This window comes from Papaver somniferum, chromosome 10 (genome assembly GCF_003573695.1).
Source record: "Papaver somniferum cultivar HN1 chromosome 10, ASM357369v1, whole genome shotgun sequence".
Lineage (NCBI taxonomy): Eukaryota > Viridiplantae > Streptophyta > Magnoliopsida > Ranunculales > Papaveraceae > Papaver > Papaver somniferum.
Genome location: NC_039367.1, coordinates 165,097,129 through 165,118,412, shown reverse-complemented (window position 1 = coordinate 165,118,412; position 21,284 = coordinate 165,097,129). Strand labels below are relative to the sequence as shown.

At 35.0% G+C, this 21,284-nt stretch overlaps 1 protein-coding gene and 1 pseudogene across 1 annotated transcript; one reads left to right on the top strand and one right to left on the bottom strand.

Annotated features, from left to right (window-relative positions):
- Window positions 1–2,543: 2,543 nt before the first annotated feature.
- On the bottom strand, window positions 2,544–4,104 carry LOC113319319 (bromodomain-containing protein 4B-like). Its single transcript, XM_026567579.1, has one exon. It carries the CDS (start codon window positions 3,934–3,936, stop codon window positions 2,701–2,703), a length of 1,236 nt encoding a protein of 411 aa, XP_026423364.1. The 5' UTR covers window positions 3,937–4,104; the 3' UTR covers window positions 2,544–2,700.
- A 12,926-nt stretch (window positions 4,105–17,030) lies between these two features.
- On the top strand, window positions 17,031–20,768 carry LOC113316801 (annotated as a pseudogene).
- Window positions 20,769–21,284: the final 516 nt, after the last annotated feature.

Here is a 21,284-nt window from a genome sequence, read left to right as displayed (position 1 = left end):
TATCGTTTATTTAGCACTAACCTTTTAACCTTGCTAGCGCTGGTTCCACTACCCTCACAAATCATTTCAAAACGATCCCATCGGCTTTGTTGTCCTTTAACTAGTACACAATTTATCTTCATCGCGTGTTCCTCAAGCCAATCCAGAACTTCTGGTTTAGTTTTCCATATCTATGTTCATTCCAAAACAAGTAATTAGTAAGAAAAACTTTGGAATATTCCGACAACATTAAGGTAAACAAAAGGTTCTTACATACCAAATCATTTTGGAAGTGATCCTCGGTATCCTCGTGAATTTTGTCTACTGGATCAGGTTGATTTTCCATGGGTCCAAGCACGATCTAGAAAGAATATCACAAGGTTAAACACTAGAAATGGAATATAATAACAAGGTTCGGCGCATTCGATAATCACATTATTTGTCGAAATATAAACATTTACAGGTTTCGGCTTATACGATATCCTCAATATGTGCCGAACCACGAACAATATTTTAACCCAAAAATTAAAAAATTCATGTTCGGCTCAGACGATAATCATATTATGTGCCGAACCTTGAACATAAGAGGTTTCAGCTGATACGATATTCTCCATATGTGCCGAACCAGTAACAATATTTCAACCCAGAAATTAAAAAATTATGTTCGGCACAAACGATTTTGGATATATAAGCCGAATTAGTAATGATTCTATTCCGGGCTATTCAGGATGTTGTTCGGCTTACTATGAAACTTTCATATAAGCCGAACTAGTATCTAACAAAAGGGTTGGAATTGGAAATTATAGGTTCGGCGCATGCAGTAAACAGATTCAGTAAGCCGAACCGTTCATCAATTGGTAGGTTCGGCTCACATCAACCTGTTTCGCTGAACCATGATTCAAAAAACCTAACTTTTGATAATTGAGAGCTATAGAAGTGAGATTAAGTATAGGATATAAGTGTACATGTGTATTAGAAGCATTGGGTTCGTCATCAATGTCTTCATCATCTGGATTTGGCTCATAAAAATCATCATCTTAAGTTTGAGTTTGAGCTTGTGTAAAATCATTCCCATAATCTAAGAAATTAGCCATTTCTGGATCATTGTTGCAGTTGATATGTATTTTCCTAGGTTTTTTAGATGAATGATGACCCTCCTCATCCTCCATTGAATCAAGAATTAAAATTTTCTCACTTTCTCCTTCTCTTTCTCTCCTTCTTAACCAAACCAAAACTTTGACTTTTTTTTCCCCAAATTTTTCATCTAAACAACTCTTATAACTTTGAAAATTATTTTAATCATTAAACAAAATATTTAATCACTAATCAAGATTATTAATACTAATACGTAAAGGAAAAATTTGTCATTAAAAAAATTTGGGTTAAGGGGTTATCTGATTTTGCTATTTCACAACCTTTTTTGTCTTCATTCAGTATGCCTTGGAAGATTTTGGTATGCCCAAAATCATAGTTCAACACGGCACATAGCACGCGATTTCGTGTGCCGGACCGGCCCGTTTTACATCTCTACCTATCGAATTAAGAATCACTGAACTACATTTCCTTGCAGTAGACAAAAAAGGATGGATTGACCTTGATGTTGACAAAAATTAATTAATTATGAATTAAAAAAACCTATTTTCTTTCAAACAAATTTTTAATGAACTAAATTCCAACTAAGATACATACAAGTAAGAATGAGCTAAGAATTTCAACTATATACAAATAGGAAAACTACATTTTACTTACCCTGCATGCACATGAGCCTGCACAAATATTGGATCATGCATCCAATGGGAAACCTCTTAACTGAAAGTCCACACACCGACCATTAAAAACCTCATAAAGTGATTTGTTGTTCACAACTGACACTCAACAAAAAATAAAAAATAAATACTCAAAAGTTTTGACAGTTAGTTTTTCTTTGATTAATTTACCCATGACTAAAAGGAACTCAACAAAATGAATTGAACCACTTGGCTAGCCTGGTTAAGCTAGGCCATGTATCCGTGGCCTAGCTAAAAAAACTTGTTACCGGAAAAAAAAATATTGTCAGGTAAAACAAATATGTGTTTTTTATGGGAATTTACATATAAATGAAAATAGTAGGTAAAAAGTTTAAATTATAAGGATCGGAAGTCAGCTCAGCTCATTCAGCAAAGTCCCAACTTCAATCCTTGCCATGAGAATGCTATGAAGCTAATTAACATATTGGCTAATTAACATATTGCTATTGTAGCTCTTATAAGGTTTGATTCTTAATTCGCCATCAATAAACAACTGTACCATCATACTACTAGTTCACTGTAAAAAAAAATAAATACGTATTTAGTTCCATATTTACGGATCCGAGGTGGGAATTGGCTATTTGCGGATCCATGAAGGGAAGCTCTAAAGGACCTCATTCATTAAAATAATGAAAGGGGTAATTTTGTCCTCCTACCATATCCAATAATTGGTTCACTGTTCATCTTCTTTCTCAATCCTCAAGGACTTAATTAGTAAGGATGAGACATTTTCAATTAATAAAAAAAAAAAAAAAAAACAAACTTTTATTAAAATTCAAAGACTGATTACATATATTGATCATTACAGTAAAAATCAATAACAATAATAACAGATAAACAAATTTTATTAATTACCCTATAATAAAAATTATTCAAAATTAACCCAATGATAATAATTGAAATTAATTAACAATAATATCTATAATTAATACTTCTATTTTTTGTTTGTGAGCAAATCTTTGTATTGCATAATTGAATCAAGTCTTTGTAACTTCAATTGATTCTTGAATCTATTAATGAAATCATCAGCTTTAGCATCAACTTCTTCATCAACAGCTCTTTCCTCTTCATCATCTGAAAATTCTTTCTTATGATGATCATTCATTGATTGACTCTTCTTTTCTTTCGCAGTCAAGTTTAATCTCCTCTCCTCTTCTTCTTGACGAGCATCGAACTCTCCAAAATGACCAAGAACATCTGATTTTGCACTCATCAATTTCTTCTTATTCTTTGTAATCGGAGTCTTCGTCACGGACTTTTTCTTCTCAAGAGTTCTATGATCAAGAAAATCATGATCATCTTCAGGGAGTTGATCTACAGGTTGCTTTTGAAAATTAGGGATGAAATCTTGATAGAGATTAATGGATTTAAGACGTTCTAAGATCGATGGAGCTCTGGCTAACTGCGGAGGCGGCGGCGGTGCTCTAGCTAATGGAGCCGCGGCGGCCGTTGGTCGCTGTTTTTGAGCCGGTGATCTTGGTGATTGTTTCTGTTGAGTGTCATGTTGTTGGACTACTTTCACTTTTCTCTTCTTATTCTCAAGAGCTCTATGATCAAGAAAATCACGATTCTTGGAGTTTTTGGAACTAGATAATTTCTCTAATTGAGCAGTTTCCTCTTCATGATGCTCTAAATGATGATTATTCGAATGAAATGGATTAAAATCATCTGCTTTATAATGATAAAGATTGATCGATTTCAACCGGTCCAAAATCGACGGAGCTCTAGCCAATGGTTGCCGTTGTTGTTGCTGCTGCGGTGGTGGCGGTGGCTCATAGTGGTTTTGTGATGAGACAAAGCCAGAAGAAACTGGTTCCGGATCAGGTTGTTGAAAAGTATGGATGGAAGAAAATGGGTTTAAATCTTCTGTTTTAAAATGGTAAAGATTTATAGATTTGAGTCTTTCAATCACTGTTGATGGTCCTCTAACTAGTTGTGGGTGTTGATAATTAGATCCTCCTCCTCCTCCGCCTCTACTTTCTTGTTGTTGTGGTGGTGGCGGCTGAAATCCTCTGCTGTCATGTTGTGGTTGTAGTGGTTGATGTTGTTGTTTGTGTTTGGATCCAAAACTAGAAGTTACAGCAATGATTCCAATGACTAAGTTTAAGGCAAGAAAAAGAAAAGTTGGTGTAAACCAACTTGAGATCGTAGGTATTGTTTCTTCGAGCATCGTATGATTGAGAATGAATCGGAGTGGAAGAAGAAGAAGAAGAAGAGAGCTCAAGAATGAAGATCTGAGGAATGAAAAGAATGGCTTTCTCCTCTAGATTTTGAAGAGATCACAAAGTTGTAAGAATCATTTTAAGAGAGGAATATGGCCCTATGATATGGTCCATATGGGGCATCATATGGTTCCTTTATGGGTAGGACCAATTGAGTCAAATCAAGATCAGAAATAAAGTCCAGTTTTTGAATCATAAGTGTCACGTGGCGTTATCTGAATGGAGAAGGTTTGGTGGAAGGCAGATGTGAAACCAATAAAAGAGCTGAAATTGTTCGAATTTGTTTAGCGGAGATATCAACGATTGATGTCTATTGGAAAACACGCTGTCAAGTTTCTCAAAGTTTCGTCCCCAAGGAATAGGATTTTTCATTATTAAACTTCAGGTCCTCGAGGGTGGAACCTGGCGACATTTCTCCGTTATTCGATGGTAAAAGGCTTAAAGTGGAACCCGGCATTTTATCACAGTCGGGATAAATTCAACTGAAAAAGCAGCTGTATACTAATCACTTTCAAATTACTCATCCTTTAATCATTTTCGAATTGCATCCTTTTAGCGTTTTTGGATTATGGCCAGCAGTTGAGATAGGAATAGTTATGTAGATGGCACAAATAGTTGAACTCACCATTGGTGAGGGGACAAGTAAACATCTATCAGTTGGCCCATAAATTGTCGTAGCAAAAACCAATTGTGCAAGTTATTTAAGAATGATTTTTTAGGGTCCATGATTTTTTTGGGACCATTACTTGGGATATTTGGTCCAATATATCGTTCTTATTTAAGCTAATTTTCGTATGGCCCATAAATTAAAAGTGATTGGACGCTTTTTTTCAAATATAATTAATGGTAGACATCATTCTACAAACAAATCAATTTGAGGATAAAAATAGCTACCAATGTCGAGATTGTGTTATTGGTTCGGTATTTGGTTAGATACCACCATCTGATAAAAGCTCTTCAAATTTTGAGGCATGTCACTAACAAACAAAAGGATCATTAGGAAGTAATTTCCCAAAAATCCCTAACTAATTATTCTCTTACTATCTATTTTATTCCTAATTATTTAGTGTCAATTAATCATTTTAGGCATTAATTAGCCGTATTAGATATGAGTCAACTAATGTAAATCGATCTTTAAAGTAACAAGCAACTGGAAATTTTTGATTTTTGTTTTCGAGAACACTACCCAGAATCGGTTTATATTCATCCACTTGTGAAATTCTTCCAAGTGATTAAACTTGTTATCTATTGTTCAAGATACGGATTCTACAAGAAACAAGTCTTTTAATCGATCACGATTAGATGAACCTATCAACTAAGATTAAATGTGTACAACTTGTATAAATTCAACTATAAAGGTAAACAATATAATGCGGAAAAGGAAAAACACAAGACATGAGAAATTTTGTTATCGAGGAAACCACATTAGTAGAAAAACCCGGGAACCTCGTCCAGATTTGAACACAAAATTGTGTCAAACCGCTACTAACACTAGCCTACTATCAGACTTCGAATTAGAATGTTGTTGAGACTCAAGCTACCCTCAAAGCGATTAATTTATAGTCGCGCTTCTTACATCTCTTGAACCTCGCAAGGATCTACGAAATTGATTCCCTTATCTGACATCCTTTACGACGTAAGAGTTGCTTCAGCCGAAGTGAAGACTTTTGATACCACTCTGCCTACAACAGATAAGCCTATTTGATTTCATTTTTAATCAGAGATCAAGGTGAGGAAATCTGTTTAAAATAGACAAAGCTAGCAAACCTCACAAATTCTGAACTTACAACTCCCGAAGAGAAGCCTAGATTCTTAACCACCTCTCAAGAAAAATCTTCAAAAGATCAATTAAGATCAGTTTTCAGATATCAATCTTGAGTAATCAAAGTCTGAGACGAAGAGAACTTTGCGATTACTATCTATCTTTCCTGAAAGAGATTACATAAACTTCGATAAGAAAAAAGCAAAATTAGGATACAACAACTATCAAGGTAAAGAACCTGGGTTCACGAATCCTCAATGTGAAGTCTTTTAGTCGTGGACCTAATTATGTTTCTCAGAGGAAACCTATGTCTATAGAGGACGATTCTAGAATCAACTAGGACACAAAGTTTCAAGAATTTCCTAGTTCAAAGAGCATGTATGTTTATAGTTTTCAAATACCAGGGGTTGCTTAGAATTCAAGCTAAGATAATTTCACAATCAAGCAAACACTTTTAGGTTTTGAAAATACAATAAAAGAATATATACTAGGAACCGTGTGCAATGATTGTTCAGTTTAGCAAGTATGCCAAATATCTAAAGCAATTTGAGGTTCATTTTAACACCTAAGAATTTAATTATGATGCACACACAAGTGTTTAAGTGATCAATGAAGTCTAGGTTGGTGTTTTGATATTCACGAAGGAAATCAATAATCGGTTAAAATATGCGTAGATACAATCCGATTCTCATGATCTAATTTTTTGGCTTCATATATAAACCGATTGTTTCATTTTCGTAAGATTTTTTTTTTCATTCATACTTTCATTCATTTCAAATCTTCTCATTTTCGTAGAAATCAATGATGCACTTAGCACGTGCATCAAGCCTTTGAACCCCTAAGCAACCCTAGTGGACGAGTTATAGTCTCGTGAGGGTTTACATATAGAGATCTACCCACAAAACTCCTAAAACTATCAATCTTTGTCCGAGAACTCCGAGGCTGATTCACCCAACATAAAGCTTGGTGTTTTTGATACTATGAAGTAATAGATATCATCAATTGTGAATGCTTCTCCCTTTTCCTACAATCGGTATTTTGGATATTGATTGTAGGAGCACCGAGATCAAAGAAAATTACTACCCAGAATCGGTTTACGCTAATGCAGTTATAAACCAATTATGGGTAAAGTCTTTTTATACTTCGATTTCTACCCAGAATCCGTCGATGCAAATCATCCTGTAAGTTGATTCCTCTGCATGCTTTTCATGCAACGATGAACAAAACCCAGAACCGGTTGATACGATAGATCTACATAGATCGATTCTGGGGAATCAAAGATTTTCATCTTCTAAATTGACACTTTAAACATGTAAATCAATGATTAAATGTTAATAACAGAATGGGATTGATGGAGATATACCTTTTCTTCGCTGGATATGAGATCGTCGAAAGTGAAGATCAAAAGAAAAACAATTGATTAGGGCATATGGAATTCAGAAAGATTAGATGATTTTTTTTTTTTGTTTTTTGTTTTAGGTTTTTATTGAAAATGGTTATGTATTTTATATTTATATGGGCTAGTTTTTGGAATTAATTTAAGGCTAGGTCGGTCTTTTTGGCTATTTAAACACCCCATAGCCATTTCCAAAAGTTGGGAGAAAAAATCTATAGCCCTCAAATAATACTCCTTGGACTCAAACTAGAAATGTAGTAAAAGTAAAAGTGTAAAACCCCGTCAAAGTAATAATTAATAATGTTAAATCTGTGTCTGTGAACCACACACAACACATGTACTTGAAGTATGAGTCAGTGAGCGGATTATTCTCATATGTGCATTGCTTTTCCATTATAGAATACGTGACTATGGTCAAGGCTTAGTAACACTGTAAATGTAAGAAAGACATCAAATAAAATGGACATGTACAACTTTTTTTACCTAATGATTGGGGGAACCAAATGGGGATGCTACTGATACTTTTGATTTTGATAGCAAACAAGAGGGGGAAGAAAAGAAAACAGAAATTGATAGGAAATGGCCCTGGCCAACAGAACATGAACTAAAAAGGATGGAGGAGAGTCTCAGAGGAGATTTACTTCTCCGAATACAGGTGGGTGCAATTAGCACCCCCAAAAAGCTCCTAAGACTATCACTTATTACTGCTACATTGGTTTTGTCGTCAGCTCCATCAGTACTTATCTAGTTATTTACAGGAAGACGTCACCTAGATGGTCTGGTTGGGTTTGCCACCAACAGAGCTCAAGGAAATCATGGATGGACATGATTTTTTCCCAGATATACATCATATATTAGGAAATTTATCTTCTTCCGTATCTCCCATGGAACAAGCCTACCAATTCTGAACATATCTCTCAACTCTGAAATAGACAACCATAAGCCTGAAACTTAAGGGGGGCGCAAAGAGGATGGCTTGAGTAAATTGTCCTATGAGAACAGGTGATTGATGTCTTCAACTAGTTATTCCTAATTTTTGTGTTAGTACTTCTTTTACAGTATTCAAGCTTACTACAATGCTTTAAACATATATACTAAAACTTGCATTATTGTCTATTTTTTGATGAATTTTCTTCTTAGTTCATCGTGGTTTTCTTAATTTTTTTATTTTTTTTAATCTTTGAACATGGATTTTGTGTTTTTGCCAAATGGTGTGGATCTTATGTGTTATAATAGTCATAATGTCTGTATAGCTATCTCCATATTATTAATGTAAGTTGCGTGTTTATTTTCTTTTTTTGTTATATGTAAATTTTATGTTAATTAAAAGTTTATAAATTTTTTTTTCTAGAGTATAGTACAATACACGTGCTATTTTTCTTTAAGCATGACAAATTTATTAGAATTAATCATCAATTACATGAGGGTAGGTATACCCAATTATGAATCATCCATTACAATTTGATTGATGCACAGTGGGATCATATGGTCCCAAAATAAAATTATAAGGTTCTCCAGTTGTCTCTTTGTCTGCCGCCAAATTGGCCAGACAAGAGCTATTTTTTTATCGATATAACAACCGCTCCAAAATGTGTTTTTGTATATATGATCGATTAACTTTGTGTAACTGATTGTTATAATAAACGATAACTTGTCTCTCTGCTTGAATTCCTGAACATGATTCTTAGAAAATGAACAATATTTTGAAATCCGACTCAAACCCTTGTTAGGAATGTTTCTTCCAGAATTTTCTTATTCGTCTGAATTTTTTAAGGAACTTATATTTATTACAAAGTAAACCCATTCATCAAAATTATCAATGTGATCACCATTGTATTAGAAATCACAAAAATAAATAAATTGTGTTTAATTTTATTCCAAAAGAAAATTACAAGGAAAGTTTTTTCTTTAATCTTTAGGTATTTTAGATAATTGATAAAATTTAGAAAGAAAATATGAAACAACGAAAATGTAATAGTTATTTTGGGAAGTACGATTATATAGTGTTATATTTTAACAATTTAGGTTCTTTTTGGAAGTCCAAATTGTAAACAATTGTTATTTAACAATTGAGTTTTTTTTTTCTTTTTTGAGATGCAAGGAAGTAAATAAAAGCATGGATGACGAAAGAATACATGGAACGCCAAGAGATGTCATGGATTGTCCTAGTCAGTGCGAGAAATCTTTTGGATTGATTAAGTCTCCTTAAGAGAAAGTGATATGATTTCATTAGTTTTACATACTTATATAAATAGAAAAATGTTTTTTTTTGTTTCTTGTTAGACTTTGATGTAATTGTGTGGTACATTCATTTCCTCATTAACAAAATTTCCGGTGTCCTATTTTTTTTATGTATTATAGTCTATATTTATACTTAAAATATTAGAAGTGGTATGTTCAACAGCCTAAATAATTGAACTCGTGAGTAAAGATCCTGTAAAACTTCATCTGTTAAATTCGATCTTGTGACATAGATCATATATTCATCTAAGCAAAAAATCCAATTGTTTTAATATCAGACATTCATCTGATTCATCTAAGCAAAAAATCCAGTTGTTTTAATATCAGACATTCATCTGCGAAGAATATTATCGCTTAAGCGTACAAATTGATATTAAAATATGTAGATGTTAATTTATTCGTTTATTGAGGTTATATTAACCTCGTTTAATTGGAGCCCCAAAAAACAATTAGGAGCCCTGACCAATTTATACCCACCCTAAAAATTAAAGGGGGAGTTCAAAAAGCGGTGGAAATACCATTATGCCCTTTCTACTTAATAACCTATTTACCCTAAACATAAGGCCTCCAATTCATTTCCAAAAAAAAAAAATAATCATAAACTCCTCCCCTCCCCTCCCTCTCCCACCTGACTCTCTTCATATCTTCTCCCCATTGATGACCCAATCTTTTTCATCGTCGCAATCATTAGGAAGTAAGTGAACTAAAGACCATTTCCGCTTTGATATTTTCTTGTTACTTTGAGGTTTTCATCGTGAAATTGAGTTTCAGATACGAAAAATTTAAGATACAATATATGGATCGTTACTCTGTATTGTCTTAAACATTAACGATTTTTCATATGCATGTATACACGATGAAAAATCGTCAAGGTATATGATGTTTAGGTTAAAGACCCTAATTCTGCTACTACAAATTTTTGCCCTAGATAACGACCATTTTTTTGGTTTGTAATAATCCCTGATAAAATACGAACATCCCCACTGTCACAAATATTGGAAGTGTCGTCATTAGATGTATTCGAGTCGTCATTATACTCTTTTGCCCTAGATTAGAGTCGTTACTTTTTTATAGTTTCATATGACGATCATAGGTAGGAGAGATTTCGGAGAGGAATAAGTGACCGAGTCAAAATTTTATTCTCATTTCTTCTTAGGCGTGTGTAACTGTAGTGATTTTGATCATTGCGAATCTGTTGATTCAAGACAGTGTATCAGTTTCTATTTAAATCAAAGTTCTCTTTTGCAGCAAAAAAAAAAAATGACGATCCTAGGTGCAAAAAAGAACATACTCACTGTCCAAATTATTGATAGGGTCGTCACATACTAAACACGCAGTCGTCATTACTTAGATTAGGGTCGTCTCCTTGTTGCTTAGAGTCGTCATACAGTTTGTGAGGGTCGTTCGTATATTAACGATTATGATGACGATCCTTGTTCTGAAAACATGAAAAACTTAACTCATTTGTTCTTTTTTTTTGTGTTTGTTACCATTGTAGGCCAAAGAAAGACAAGAAATGCATCCCAACTCCTCTTTCCCCGGCACGGCAAATAGTTAGTTGCCGGTCCATTCCTATAATTACAACCTTTATGGTTAAGTGTTTAAGTGCGTCGTTCTTATCTATTGTATTCCATTTCCTTCGAATGAAACGCTATGCAAGATGTATGCCTTTTACGATTCAATGAAATGATTCTATGAAATCAAAAATTATAAAAATGTGTTTGGTAGGGTCGTCATTGAGTATCACTACACATATGATGACTCCAAGGTATATATTAAATGGTTGGTTAGGGTCGTTATTGAATAGGAATACATAAATGACGACTCTAAGAGTTATATTTACAGAAAGTTTGGGGTTATAGAGTCGTTTGGGTATAAACAAACCAGACTAACGACTCCAGCTGACCTAGTTTTCCGAAGTCGTCATTGTTTATCACACCACCATGACGATTTTTCATAACCTGATAAAGTTGCAGGTTTGAGTCGTCATTGGTGGTTTTAATAAAATGACGACTCCATAGAGTCGTTTGGTTATATAGCCCCGACAAAACGACTCTGATACTGAGTTGTTCCATAGTGGTGATGATTCGAATACTTGGAGCAACAAACACACAAATCAAAGGGTATACGATGTTTACCTGATTGTTTTGAGTTTGGGGTTCCTCATTTTTAGGGTTGATTCCTTCGTTTTTACCAATGGTAATTTGCACCAATATTCACGGCTTCCTCTATTAACATCGCTTCATCAAACATCCAATCCATAGGATTAGTTGAGACAATCTCACCTTCAACATAATCATGTTCGTTATTTGAAGCTTCACCAACATCATTTCCTCCACTAGAATCACTCATTTCAATTAATCCTAACTTTTCCCCAAAAAACTCAACTTCTCCTCCCAAAAACACAATTTTTCTTTTATCATAAATTTTACCCAAAATATGATTTTAATCTAACTAAACTAATTAACAAATTAATTTATCTAATTAATTTAATTAACACTAATGATTTAGGGGTAATTTAGCCATTTGAAAAATTTGGGATAAGGAATAACCCACAATTGCTATTTCATGACATTTTTTGTCTTGTAGTGCAGGGCCCCTAATTGTTTTTAGGGGGCCCCAATTAAATTAGGTATATTAATTGCACTTGTAAGAGTATCCGGTTGTTCTTTTTATATGGTCAAATATTGATATCTGGTTTTTCTTCATGTAAAATGACCTTGTATTATTTTTTTGAATTAACTTTAATCCATTCTGGGGTAGACAAAATCCTTCCAAAGTCAAAGTGGATGTTGTTGTAAACTAAGTAATCTGTTATCCATGGACACTGTAGAAGAAACTTTAAAGGGGATTTTAATAAAGTGCCACACTTTCAATTTGCAGTTTAAGAAAATGCCACCGTTTTTTTCAGAGTTTATTTAATGCCGCACGTTTGACCTTTTCCATCCAAAAAAATTGTTGCCATCAGTTAGTGCATAGGTGGAATTTATCCAGATTAGTAAAAGACATATACACCCTCAAATCTGTCACCAACTCGCCATGTCCAGTTCAACAGCATCATACCCATCCGTAATCCATCACCGATTCCTCCTTGTTCTTGGGTTCACTGCACCTGCAACATCCACCAGTAAAACTCTCCAGCATCAACACTGTCATGTCACCTGTCCTAGCATTCATCTAAGTCACCAAATACCCATGGAACTCTGTAGCAACACTTCAGTTCCATGGCAATTCATCACCAACCATCGCAGTCATTTTCTCTTGCTTCATCTCAAGAGCCTACAGCAACTCCCTGCAGCTCCTGTGACATTAACCAAGCACAAACCACCTTGTACACATACTCAACTGGTAGAAACTGAGCTTGAAGAGGTGAAGAAAAAACCATTTAGGACTTTTATCGAACACCTAATGTGCCATTCTCATCTTGGTATAACATTGAAATTTCTAGCGCTTCTAAACTCACCGAAACACCTGCAAACTCAATTCACAACAAACCCATTGAATCTAATCCCATGACAGTTCTACCATTTTATAGCCATATATCCCCTGGAAAACCATCTTCAGTTTCATTCAACACCTATCAGAAAAAATGTCACCAAACCCATGGAACCAACATCATACATCTCCATTACCACCAACCAGTTCAGTCTCTGCAACTCCTTCTTCAACCTGCCATCACCTGCAACCATGGCCCAAGCCATGGCATCACCACCAGTATCAGCCACCAATACTGCTTCATCACGACAACCATCATAATCAAAACAATTTACAGTAAAAAACAATTAGAAACCCTAATTAACATACGAAACTGGAAACAAAATGAAAATCAAGCTAAACCTTATTCTTAAAACAACCTGAATTTCATGAATTAAACATAATTTTGACGAACCCTAAAATTATTTCCCAAAACTTTAAGAAAGAATTTTGACAAATCCTGTATGTAGGTTTCACAAAACTGATTTTGATACCATCTAATCACTGTTCTTGCTTCATCACAAAATTCTAACCAATTCTCGATTTGATTCAAACCCACAATCATCACAGCATCCATCAGATCAATATCTTGATCTCTATCGGCAAATCAAACCCAATGTTCAATTTATTCTCAATTATCCACGACTGTAGCTCAGTTCAATTTCATCATTGTACCCTATCAATTCTTCTTCATCTTCTATTTCTAGAGATCGACAACAACATCAACTCCAAATGTTCATCTGAATCACCAAGAACACCTCCAATTTTAAAACAAATCCTCAATTTGAACCTTCACAATCTCAACAGATCTAATTCTCAGACCCATCTTCATTTTCTACTCGATTTCATCTCTCAATTTCTCTGTTTTTTTCTCGACCTAGTTCTCGGCAATAATAGCAGCAGCTGCTGCTTTTCTCCTCTCTCAGATTCTTTGTTCTGCTTTCTCCTAATTAGCGATTCACAAGTCTTTAAGGATTGTGAAGGGTAAATAGGGAATGATAACATATTTTCTTGACTTGTTCAACGCATATAGACCGGTTTGGTAGGCCCTGACGGAATATTTAACGGTTGTGGCATTTAATTAACTCTGAAAAAAACGGTGGCATTTTCTTGAATCGGGATTTGCAAGTGTGGCAGTTTGTTAAAAATCCCAACTTTAAATGAGCTTGAAATTAAATCAAAGAAGTGCTCCTAATTTTAACTCTAGTTCCATGTGACTCTTCTAATATGGATTGGCTACAGCTGGCATCGTTATTGCTGGTGTTGATGAAGCTCTAACGGGAAAGTTTTGCAAAACTGAACCAACCTAACAAAATATTCTAACCAAGATGCGAAACAATCTTAACCCTGGATGGAAGAATAACATCTTATATAAAATACAAAATATAATAATATTTCATTAATAGATTAAATCATACTTCATCTGTCCCACTATTAGATGAACTATAATTTTAGGTTTTGTCACATAATAGATGACCTATTTCATTAAATAAGGGGATACTTCTAAAATTATTTTGTTAATTGATTATTCTTAGTGTAAGAAATATGTATAATTTTATAGGCATGTTTATATTTGTTACGTAGGTGTTTTAAAATATTTTTCAATGGTGTAAAGTTTGTGAACATCCATGGTATGATTTGAAAGATAAAGCATTTCTAAATTTTACAAGTTATTATCTATAAGGATATAATTATGAAAAAAAAAACTATTTTCCTTTACTTGCTTTAAGAATTGTGTAAACTTGCACTAGGTCATCTAATAGTGGGACGGAGAGAGTACCATATAAGGAATATAGTAGTGGGGAAAATTTAAAATATTGTTGAATAAGAATCTTTATCAATAATTCGTACCGGTAAACTTATACGGGTATAGTTTAAGAGTGAGCTTCAGGGAAAAAAAATCGCAAGTCCAGCCATGTCTTCTTTTTCTTACGACTCATCAACAAATTCTTTCAATACCGGGACTAACACTCGTTGCGTTTCAAAAGAATGTCATTAAGTTCAGGATATTTTCTTTTCGAACTTTTGTATGTAGAACTTTCTGCTACATTAATGGCTAGTTATCGAGTAATACATGTTATCAAAGAACTTAATGACATTCAGTTCATGGTCGTTGCTGGGATGTCTTTAAACCCTTCTAACAATTTTTGGAGGATCTTTCTTTTCAGTTTTAATTAATGTACTAGCATTTAAGATGAATTTAGAAGAAAATTTTGCTAGCATTTACCAAGTGTTTGGTTTTTTGTACAGAAAAAAGTGGTGTAGTTATTTCATATAACCATAACCATTTATATTCACATATATACAATATAGAATTGATGACGAGGAGGGCTACATTTAACGGGGCATGATTCGTCCGTCAAGAAGCTTCACCCCTTGAGATTTGATAAGCTGACTAGAAACCAAGTCACAAGGAGGGCAAGGCATACGTAGAAGCAACGATCATAACAAGGCTCTACTTATGAAGCGGGTTTGGAACATCTATGATAAACCAGATTTGATCTTGGCTTCCCTCTACAACGAAAATATCTGAAACAATAACCTATATATGTAGAAACTCTAGTTAAACTCCCTTCTTCAACCAGCCATCAATGGAGGAAATTAGCATCTTTCATTCCTACAATGAAACAACATCTTTTCTACAGAATCAGAAATGCATTAACAACCCCCATCCAAGATAATTGGATCCCTCAATTCACTAATACTTGGATCCGATGAACAATTACTTTATCCAGATGGTCGCTGACCTCATTGATCCTCTCAGTCACACCTAAAACCACGACAAGCTAAGCCTTCTTCCCCTTCACATAACCCAGAGAATCGTAAATATCCACCTCCTCCAAAACAATCCCTCTGATAGAATCATATGGCCTTTCACCAAATCTGGAAAGTACACTACATCATTTGGATACAATTGCTTAGTAAGCACATCAGATCACGCCCACCCACTGCCAGCATCAAAGTTTCTCTGGAAACTTCCATTCCTCAAAAAATACAACTTTTCTTATGGAAATCGATTAATGAGGGCCTCTCAACCCTCGCCATTTTACACCATATCCACCTCACCAACACAAACATATGCCCTTTATGCAATTATCATCCAGAAATTGCTGATCACATTCTCCTTCATTGTCAAGTAGCTACAGCCGCATGGAACACTCTCATCGTGGGATTTCCTAATCATTCAAGTGTCGGCCAAAATTTTGCAAACCCTTTCAAACCCTCAAACGACAATCTCACAAAGCCTACAATTAAAGGTACACGATTCTACCAATACTGCATTTATTTTCCTTTACTGGTCCTTATGGATAGCTAGGAATGATTACATATATCGTCAAAAGCAACCAAACCCGGGAAACATAACACATATGGCTCTTAGTCATCAAAAAGAATTCTCTTGGGCACAAACAAACCTCCCTCCCGTGCTACCTGGAATGCTAGTTTCAATCAACCCTGGAAATGTACCACGGGCCTCCACTACAATCATGGTAGGATGGACAAAACCTAATTTTGGGTTGGATCAAGATCAACACAGATGGCGCAGCGAGAAGACATCCTAGAATAGGTAGAGCAGGCTTCATATGTAGAGATTCATCTGTCAACACCCTGATAGCTGTAACACAACCGCTCGGAATTTCCACTGCGTTGATTGCTGAATCTTGGGCCATGCTCATAGTGTCTAGAACAACAAAAGAACGAAGTTGGGCACAAGTTCATTTTGAAATCGACTCGGAAAACCTGTTTTCATTCCTATCTTCAGATGCTGAGCTGCCTTGCTACATTTTTGGTATGATCTCGGAAACCAAGCAAATCATGAGCCAACTACCACAATGCATCATTACGCACATCTACAAGGAAGGTAATCAAGCTGCTGACGGGATGGCGAACCTTTGCTGCAGACCTTTGCTGCGGACCGTAGCCACGTAGGAAACTTTTTAACCTTGGTTTGGGATCATATAGTTCCATATTGCATTAACCAAATTGTAATGGGTGACTCTTTAGGTAGAAGATATCCTTTGTAATCGCAGATGCCACCAAGATTACTGGATTTGTAACTACCAATTAACAACGTGAGTCTCACGTGATCCCTGTCATGTTAAATCTAGGTTCTCTTTTTTCACCAAATTGACAGAGAAAGAAACAGAGAGAGAGAGAGACTCAAAGAGGGAGAAGAGAATGGGTGCTCCGAAGCAGAAATGGACAGCAGCAGAAGAAGAAGCACTTGTCGCTGGTATCAACAAACACGGAACTGGAAAATGGAAAAGCATACAAAATGATCCTGAATTCAGTCATGTTCTTGCTGCTCGTTCCAACATCGACCTAAAGGTGTTTCTTTATTCATTTTATTTAGGGGTTTTGTTTATCTTTACTTATTAGAGTCTCGGTTCTTTTTATTTTGTTATTAAATTGAGTTGAGAGCTTGAATTTTGTTTGTCTATACAAACTAGGAAGAAACGACAGGCCCTAGCTAAGAAGAAATTGTGCTCAAAATTAGGGCTTAAACCCTAGGAATACTCTTATTGATTTTGGAAGTGTTTTATGGACTAGGATTGTGGATGTTTTTTTAATTCTGCTAATTCTATGCTTTGGACAGGATAAATGGAGGAATATGAGTGTAAGTGCAACTGGGGAGGGTTCTAGGCCAAAAAGTGTTAAGGCAGTAGCAAGCACACCAAAGGTGCCAAAGATGATTGCATCATCCATCTTTCAATCTCCTCCTTCATCCTCTCAAAACTACTACTGAGGGGGAAAAAGATAAAGTTTTGGATCCTACAAATAGAATCCCCGAATCTAATGTATCTGATGATAATAGTGGTGAAAAAGGAAGTCCTAATGATAAAGAAGATGAAGCACGAGAGAACAATGATGATTTAATCAGCAAGAAACGCAAAAGGTACGGTTGAATTTGTTAAAAAGTTAATTAAGACTTTATAAATTCGTAAGCAATGTAATTAAATTTTGGGAGAAAAGATTTTGAATTTCTGTGGTGTGGGGATGTTGATTTTGGTGATGGTGTTGTTGTCTATACAGACAGATTAGGAATAGAGATCATGCTTTGAGATCAAGAGAGAGGAAAAAGGTGTATTTGATGGAATTACAGATGCAAAGTAGATATCTCGAAAACGAATGCAAAAGATTGCAGCATGCCAGCATATACTTCACTGCTGTTATGCAGAGAATCATAATCTCCACCTACAAATCAGTGCTTCCATAGCTTCCAAGCAGGAGTCTGCCGTACCCTTCTTGGGTATGTCACCAAACATTTCTCTATGTGTCTTGTTCATTCTGTTATTTACTGCTTAGCTAAACAAAAAAGGAACCCTTCCTAGTGCAATTACAATGAAGATCCGTACATTGTAGAGATTTGATCATGTTTGGTTTGTGAGACTTCAAACTATTGTTGTGGCTTCTTTGTGTTGTACTCCTGTTGCTTGCTCTATGTTTATGTACTTGAATAAGTTTGGTAATCATTAAGTCTTAAGGCGTATTTGTGTTCACCATATGGTGCTACTCTCTTTGCATGTTGTATACAGTGACTATCAGTTCAAGGCTTCGATGCAGAATTTAGAGGATTTAGAGATGCAGAATTTAGTACATTGAGATTTGAAATTGAGTATCATTTGTCTATTTTAAGGATAAAAGTGGAGTGTGCTCTGAGCAATGTATTCTAGAGGAGCCTTGAAATCCACACATATAAGTGTATTATATCCGTACCAGTAGTATCTATGGAAACTAGCCATAATTTGGTATTTCTGCCCTTTTAAAAGAATGTAATGTGCTTATAACAAAACCATGAGAAACTCGTGTAAAATCTTGGAAGATGCATGATGGATGTCATGTCTGTGTTTTGAAAGCATTTGCTGCTGTGTATGAGCGACAGCAAGAAATTGTACCCGAACTGTATATCACTAATCGTAGAAATCTCTATTTCTTGAATACATTTACGGTTCTAGGTAAACATATATTTATCTCAATCTGCCCTTCTTTTATTTTCTTTCTTTTTTATTCTACTTTTATATGTTGGGTCATAGCTGTTTCATGACTCATAAGTTGCTTGATGCTGTTGCTGCTTCATTCACAGGTGCGATGCAATGATCCTTGAAGCACTTTCTAACATTACAGATCCCAATGGAGCATAAATTGGTTCTGTCAACGACTTTGTTGAGGTTAGAGAGACATCTGTTGTCATGTCACTGCTTTCAACATACATCTATCTGTTTTTGCTCTTTGAAGAAACATATTTTGCTATATATCCATGTGTACTTCTATTAGATCAGTGGAAAACACGTTGAATTGAAACATCTAGAATAGAATAGGATACACGTTTAAACATTAAGATGGTTGCTTTTACTCATGTTTCTTAAAAACAGATCTAAAGAATGTTTGCTGAAATGCATTGCATGAAGTGCCGTCTACCTTTAGAAGATTGTTAAGTACAAAGTTGAGAAGGTTTGTGGTGCAGGACAAACTTGAAAAGGAGAAACTCCTTCCACATGAATCTAAGGTTGGTTTCTTTTGACTATTTGAATATGCACTGTGTTATCTTGTATGTTTAAAACTTTTATGTCCCTATAAAGGCAGAAACTCCTTTCACATGAAACTTTTATATTCCAGATCTCTGCATCAATGCTAGATCCTGATTAGTTTATGTTAAATAAATTAACCCTCGATATGTATCCCTCAAAATACCGGGTCTGGATTACATGAGTCAGAGACTCAGAGACATGCCCAAGTTCACTAAAACCTTGTTTGCTAGGAATGTCCAATCCATAGTGGAAATAACATCATAATATATGAAAATTCTAGCAGATATCATTCTTACCTCGCCAAATAGTGGAAATAACATCTCTTTTCTAGCTACAGTTCCATTTGATTCTTTGTGTATGCTTTGGGGATTCACTTGCACCATCGTCATAGTTTAAGAGAGGAGGGGGATGCCAATGCAACAACATGTTTGACTAACTTCTTATTCTAACTACTTTAAGAAAGATAGCTTTTCATTTGAAAGAAACAGGAAAATTTCAGTGAACGAGTCCGGAGAATAGCTACAGATAACTATATGAACAGATCAATTCTGAGTTTTTCCAGGAAAAGACCCAAATTTAATCACATGGATAGAAGGTTAACCTGCCTATTTTCCAATCCGATCTTTCTTCCTTTTTGGTGATGTGCAGGTCCAAAATTACTACATGTGTACGGGAATGCGATAGACGCAAACTCTACATGTTTAATTTGAGTGTAAATTTCACACTGTTTTTAGTTATATCTCTTGCATTCTACCTTGTTATTTTGTGTGTTCGTATTTTGCAGCATTTGTTAGGATATATCAACAGAAAAAGTGGAAATGACTTTAAACGAAAAAGGAAGGGAAGTCTGCTAATCGAGAAGAATCAAAGACTAGTAACTCATTCAAACTCAGGATTTATTTTTATCTTCTTGAAGAGAATAAAAAGATGAAGACAACTCAAGAACAATGAGGTGAGATGGTACGAATTAGGAAATCACTGAAATCAACTTCGACTTGGTTTTTGTTCGTTGTTGGGCCTTATTGGCCTGGACCAGTAGAAAAGAAGAAGTGGCGTTTTGGACTCCAAAATCAAGGAAATTTAGTCCCAATAGATTTACAAACCCTAGAAAGAGAGGATATTTGAGGGCCAAGTAACGAAGACTATATAAAAGACATATAAAGCTCAAATGACATCTGACCACCGGAGAGAAAAAAGGCACTCCACAAGGTTGTTAGTGACGTATATGGATAACGATCGACTATGATAATTTTTGATGTGGAATGTAGTATAGGTCCAAGCACAAAACCAATCCTCTTTCTGTTGACAGAAAGATTACCTCATACACAGATACTTGTTGATGCTTTTTTGTGTGTAATTCTAGACATTTTTTGGTGTAAACATCGTTGGTAACCATTGTTGATCAGTAAATCAATCATTGTTGTACTATATATTATTTTAATGTTGATATTGGTTTGTGCAATAATATTCTAGTATCCTCCTTTTTAATTTGGGACGCACATTAGTGTTCGTATTTTATATTGTATGTTGCATATGAGCAAATATTAGCCACGTCGAAACAAAAATGTTTGGAACTATAAATCGTGCATTGGTCGTACATAAATGCACTCCATGCGTTTAAATGATAAGGATGACCATGAATAAATTGAAACCACGGGACTTTAATTGCACTATGCATGTAGACATGGTTGAATATTCAGTGTCTGTGGTGACTTTAGTGCCATGATTTACTAATTCATTGCATCTAAAAGATACGAGTAAGTAAAAGCCCCAATGGAAGATATTTGTGTGACAGTACCTCATGAAGATAATGATAAAATAAATTTTGAGTGTTTGATTGATAACATTTTTTTTTTTGTTTAATCAATTTATTTTATTACTCAAATATTGAAAAAA

Coding starts and splice junctions, on each gene's coding strand:
- LOC113319319 (XM_026567579.1), bottom strand. CDS start 3,936: ATGCTCGAAGAAACAATACCTACGATCTCAAGTTGGTTTACACCAACT.